The 6,000-nt window shown below is 40.7% G+C and overlaps 1 protein-coding gene across 2 annotated transcripts in view; it reads right to left on the bottom strand.

Moving 5' to 3' along the window:
• Positions 1 to 2,647: 2,647 nt before the first annotated feature.
• The window catches only part of LOC146570208 (peroxisomal succinyl-coenzyme A thioesterase-like), a 29,800-nt gene continuing 26,447 nt past the window's right edge, over positions 2,648 to 6,000 (bottom strand). For both annotated transcript variants that reach the window (XM_085283104.1, XM_085283103.1), the window contains exons 9-11: positions 5,402 to 5,482; positions 3,764 to 3,905; positions 2,648 to 3,512 (exon numbers count right to left, since the gene is read on the bottom strand). In XM_085283104.1, coding sequence (XP_085139230.1) covers positions 3,382 to 3,512; positions 3,764 to 3,905; positions 5,402 to 5,482 — 354 coding nt within the window. In that variant the 3' untranslated portion in view covers positions 2,648 to 3,381. The remainder of the gene's footprint in view (positions 3,513 to 3,763; positions 3,906 to 5,401; positions 5,483 to 6,000) is intronic.

Raw genomic sequence — 6,000 nt, 5'->3', positions numbered from 1 at the left:
GCTGGCCTACGTCACAGAAAACACTGGCGGCTCTCGTGCTCGTCACACGAAGCTGATGAGAGTTTCATGTCAAGCTCCCCCTAACAGAACCAGTGACAGACTTGTGCAGGGACTGCACGATCCTGGACCAAACTGAAATGATGTCAGTCACATCATAGAAGAGAAGAAAAGAAGCCCGACTGGTGCTGTCACACATAAGGTTAATAAGCTAAGAGAATACTGCACAGGTAGAGGGGTTTCCGAAGTTAAAGCAGCAGAGATGGAGAAAAGACGCCACCTAGCGGACACAAGTCGTAGTTACAACTAGATGCCGGTTCTCCGATGTCAATTCATTATGTCTATAATAAATAAAATCACAATAGTCACTTTAAGGTACGTTACACTAGAAGATAAAGAGACAATTAGATCCTATTACTGTGGGAAGGCGATGGTGTGAAGGAACCTCTTAACAGAAAGTAACAGAACCAGGCTCAGAGAGGGAGCCATTTGCCCCGACTGGCTGGGACTGAGTGGAAAGAGAAGAGAAAATGAGTTCATAGAGAACAAAACACAAAATATGGAAATGAAGATAAAGTATATATACAACTTCAAAATAGGAAAGGAGTTTTGTCTTTTGTTTTTTAAGTATTGCTATTTAAAAAAAAAAAAAAAACAAAACATTTCATCCACCAGAAACCGTTATAAACTTGGCACCTAAAACCTGGTTTTAAAAATGTGTGTCTGCAGGCATCGAAATGCAAAATGCATGCAGACAAAAACATACAAAATCCAATTTTTAATTATTCCATGCAGGACAACATTTGTTTATGTTTTCTCTTCAGTTTGTTTGTTTTTTTGCTGTTTGTTGTGGGGGAGAGGTGTTTATTTGCTACAAGAACACATACATAATGTCAGCTGTTTGCAAACAAACACACAGATCTCTGGATTTCTTAATGAAATGAAATGCAGTGAGTAAAAAGTAACACTATAACTAAAAAGCCTCTTAGGAAGGTTTTTGTTATGATCACCTGCATCTTGTTTTTTATGATCATAATGGTGTATAGAATTTGGTTGTAATCTACCTGCAACAAAACTAGCTGGACATAAAATATAACTCTGTGTGCCACAATTCATTTTGCCTGCCAGGACAAAAAGCAATACATGATGATGCCAATCATTTGCTGAAAACAAGACCAATAGTTTTTGCTCTTGTTTTGCTCCTACAGTGTTTCCAATCATGAAACAAATGTAAATATTAGACAAAGCTAACACAAGTAAACACAAAATGCAGTTTCTAAATGAAGGTGTTTATTATTAATTGGGGAAAAAATCCAAACCTACATGGCCCTGTGTGCAAAAGGAATGATTTGATATCCTCGTGTCGGTGCTGGATTGGCAGACAGAGGCGGTTTCTCGCAAGTTAAGTAGATTTTTTTTAAGGCGGTTTTTTCCAAAGTCGCAAAAGTATGACGTCACAACAATTTGATTGGTCACTTGCAATGTTGAACCTTGAACCAACATTTATTATGATGATGTGGGAACAACACCGACACGAGGATATCAAATTGTGCGAGTGAACACCATCCCCACAGACACAGCGGCCAGGCAAGCAGAAGAACAGCACCTCAAGAAGAGTAAATGTGGTTATTCCAGCTGGACTTTTGTCAAAGCTGGGAAGGCACCAAAAGAAAGTTCCAGCCGATCCAGGAGAAAAGGACAACCGCTGCCTAAGCAAAAACCTGTAGTGATCCCATGTGTGTCAGGAGTATCGGAGCAGTTGAGACACATTTTTTCTAAACACCAGGTCTCTGTGGCTTTTAAACCCCAAAACACACTGCGCCAAAAATTGGTCCACCCCAAGGATCGGGTCCCCCGACACAAACAGAGTAACATAGTTTACGCTGTTAAATGCCAGGAGGATTGTCAGGATTTATACATCGGGGAAACAAAACAACCTCTGGCAAAGCGGATGGCACAACACAGAAGAGCCACCTCGTCAGGCCAGGACTCTGCAGTCTATTCACACCTACAGGCCCGTGGACACTCTTTCAATGATGAGGATGTACACATCTTGGACAGGGAGGAACGCTGGTTTGAGCGCGCAGTCAAGGAGGCCATTTACGTGAAAAGGGAAAGACCATCTCTGAATCGAGGAGGGGAGAGTTTGCTGGAGAGTCGGCGCAGTGGCAGGATGCCTGCTGTGTTGCCTGGGATTACTCCTTATCCCCTACCCAACCCCGTTGCTGGTCACGTGCTCTATAATGTTGTACTGTGGACATTTATGTGCTTTCTGTGCAGAGGAGTTTTTTTGTTTCCTGTTCTCATATAGCCCAGCATGAGTAGAGGTCTCTTTTTTTCCTCTTGTACTTTTCCCATTGTAGTGTACATTTCAGTGGTTTTTCTGTAATGCAACCGTTCTCTGACTTGTGTCCCCATGTGATGTCTGTGTTGTGTGTGTAAGGTCGGGGGGCGGGTTCATTTCACTGCAGGGCAACCTGCCACTGCATGTGGTGAATAAAATTTGATGAACTTGATGAACTTGAACTTGATTAACTATGAACTACTTAAATATAGTAACGGTGTATTTGTACTTTGTTACACTCTACATTCATTCATATTTTAATTGTCCCTATAGATATTGACAGTTAACCATGTCATGTAATGATCAAACCTTTTAATTTAGCCTTTATTTGTTATTAACATTTTAATACACTTTACAAACACAGGCCAACATATTTATTTTTCACAAACAACTTTTTTCCAGAGATCCCCAAAGGACAACTACTGCAGACATGATGTATAGAATTTGATGCTGGAAATTAAACTTATAGTCAGTCTGAATGCACAGTTTTCAGTAGTACATTTTTATGTGTACTGATGTGCTTTCAGTATTTTATTGCTTCTTTTCCTAAAGGAATGGTTTGAAAAATTTCTTCACCACTTGTCATTTTCACTAATAATTTTTTGTAATATATTAGATATTTATTTAATTATAGTAGTAAAAACATTTTAGAATTCATCAGTCAAAAAGCAGTGCACCTTATCCAGTTTATCCTGTTAAATCGGTATAGTGCAGGAAGATATTTTGGTTTGTGTGAGTATTTGGTGGGGGAACAATTGTCTCTGCTTGTCTTTCTGTAAAAGTAGTTTATGATTTAATGATCATATGAAGTGGCAGCTTCCTACTACAAAAGCCATTAAACCCGTTAACTATTTCTATTAAGAAGACATTTTTAATAAGTAATATTGAAACTGAATCCAAAGGTCATAATCAATATCTTCATAGCAATGCATTATATACTGATTGCCACAGAAGAGCTTCCATTGTCGTCTCACCTAACTATGTCTTTAGCCAAATATTTTCATCTTGGATTGACTTTGGAACTCATGTCATCATCTTGACTACAGGTGAGAAAATGAGGTAGGGTTTCTGCCACCATACAGATTCTCTTTGAGAAAAACCACCATCTTTTTCCAGGCATCCTCCTGAGCTCGAGAATGTTCCACCGTTTGTCCACCCCACAGACACATCACTGCAAAAACAAAACAGACATCAGGACTCCCCAAAAAACTGCTGTTACCAAAACTGGTACCGCAAGAAATTTACTGATAATTTGCATGTGTAGTCCAGAGTTTTTTTCACAATCATTTTCTTGCCACAAAATTACCTGAACATCAACTTTAAATAACATTCATTTCTCAAACCTGCCAAAATGTGGACCCCTCTGGTCCTCAAAGAACAACTGAGACAGTCTACAACCTTGCAGTGTGAAAGTGAACCTACCCTTCTCTTCTATTTCAACGGTCTTTAAGGTGCTAGATCTGGCATGTGGTGTGTAGGGCGGTTCGATCAAGTGACCTGCATTTGGGTATGACAGGACAGTGAGCAGATGACTGTTCCCCGCTCGTGCCATCATTTCCTTAATCTGGAAAACATGAAAGTAAAACGTTCTTATATTTTTGAAATAGTTTTGTTGTGTCTTTTTTATGTGAAGCCCTTTAGTTGTCACATAATTTATTCTTTACAGACACAAACTTGAAAACATTTTATCTAAAAAAATCATGTTGATACTTACTAGCCAGAGAACTCACAAAATTATGTCTAATGATCTTCAATAAGTTATTACCCATCCCAAATGTAATGCACCAAAAACCTGAGAAATTTCGATTTGAATTTTATAGTTTTGATCCCCTTTACCCCCTATATGCTTTATTTTCTGTTTTATTTAGTAGAATTTTTTCAAATATATTTTTGAGATTTTTGTGAAGTGAAATATTGTTCCAATTGGATGTTGCAGGCAATTATATATTTAACTGACAATCCAGGAACGGGAGGATAACGCAAGTGATGTACCAGTACCGAGTGACTAAACTGCTGGGGGATGGATCTGAAATGCCATAGAAATGCAGCACGTCCTAACCTCTCTACTTTTGGTAAAGGTAATGAAGGAGCAGGGAGTGGCAACCAGCAGGGCTATGACCTCCTTCTGGATAGCAAAGCACTGCCCTCTGGCTATCTTAGGTAGAAAACCATGGCTGTCTACTTAAACTACTTGTGGTTCCATCTGCTATATCTGAGCCAGACACAAGCTCGATGCTATAGGAAGCAGCACTCCGTGTGGTAAAGCTGAACAAAGCCCACAGAAAAACAAGGGTTGGAGCCAGGGGCTACAAAAGCCTCCTCCCTGTTTCTGAAAGATTTCAGGACCAAGCCTCTTCCTGCTACCTCCCTGGGTGGCCAGTGTCCTGGGGGACTCTTGGAGCTGCCCCAGTGTCCCCTGGGGCATCAGCTGTCCTGGGAGACTCTTGGGGGCAAACCCTTCGATGGTTTATAAAATGATGCAGGGTTATCATTTATAGTTCCTGTGTTGGCCATCAGTGATGGCATTAACCACTTTTTTTCCCAATGGTGACACATCCTCAGCAAGGGGGGGTTCAAGCAATGGAAAGCTCCACTTTTCTGACAAGGAAGGGCTATCAGGGAGATGACAATCATGAGGCTATTTTGGCTTACACATGTCTGCAGCATCGCTTGGAGATCTGGGGCATTGCCTAGAACACCTAAGCCTGAACCTCAACTGGAGGTTGACAGGTTGCCCCAGTCTGTGGTTACTACTCTGTTGGGAGTCCGTGCTACATCAACCAGGGCAGTTTGCTGAGGAATGTTCAAAGCAATGCATGCAGATTCTTTTAACCCTCTCAGGCTCAAATTAAACTTAAACTTTTTATTGCTAATGCACAACCAAGTCCTGCAGTGGTACTTCTGAGTAAAAAAAACCTCATAAAATATGTATGTGGGGTAATCAGGTCGTTAGTTTTTAACTGTTGCAAATCTGCAACGCCTGCCTTGAGAGGGTTAATCCCATTTCTAACCTTATTTCAACCACCTTCTTTACATAGGAAGTTGTGACAGGAAACTTACATCCAATGCAGACTCTTGGGATGGCCAGTTCTGATCATCCTCACCTACAACCAGCAGCAGAGGACACTGTAGCCGTCCCACCTGAACAGACAAAAACAGCAGAAGTTTTGTTTTTTTCACCGTTTTCAACTATGGAAGTTTCATGAAATTATGCATGGCTTTCTATCACCTCTTGCTGGCATGGTTCTAAGGGTTTCTGTTGTTCGTTTCTGTTCTGAGTTTTGAATTCTTAGTTATAGATTTCAGCTTTGGATTTTTAGTGAATATTTTTAAGTTTTGCTTTTTCATTGTTGGACAGTTGTAACCACCAGTGGCGTTGTTGTTAGCACTGTTGCCTCACATCAAGAAGGTCCTTAGTTTGATTCCACCATCTAGCCTGGGCCTTTCTATGAGAAGTTTTTCTGGGTACTTCAGCTTCCTCCCATGGTCCAAAGACATGGAAATAGTTGAATTAGGTTAATTGGTTCAAAATTGGCCATAGGCCTGAAGGTAAATGGAAATGGTTGTCTGTCTGTGTTAGCCCTGAGACAGACTGGCGATCTATCCATAGTGTACCCTGTCTCTCATCCTACAGCTGCTGGGGTAGGCCCCAGCACCCT

The sequence above is a fragment of the Mchenga conophoros genome, linkage group LG7, assembly GCF_057382185.1.
Source record: "Mchenga conophoros isolate Kocher_MC1m ecotype Shallow Benthic linkage group LG7, M_conophoros_male_GT1.1, whole genome shotgun sequence".
Taxonomy (NCBI): Eukaryota; Metazoa; Chordata; class Actinopteri; order Cichliformes; family Cichlidae; genus Mchenga; species Mchenga conophoros.
Note: the sequence above shows the minus strand (reverse complement) of the source record. Positions and strands in the feature narration are given on the sequence as shown.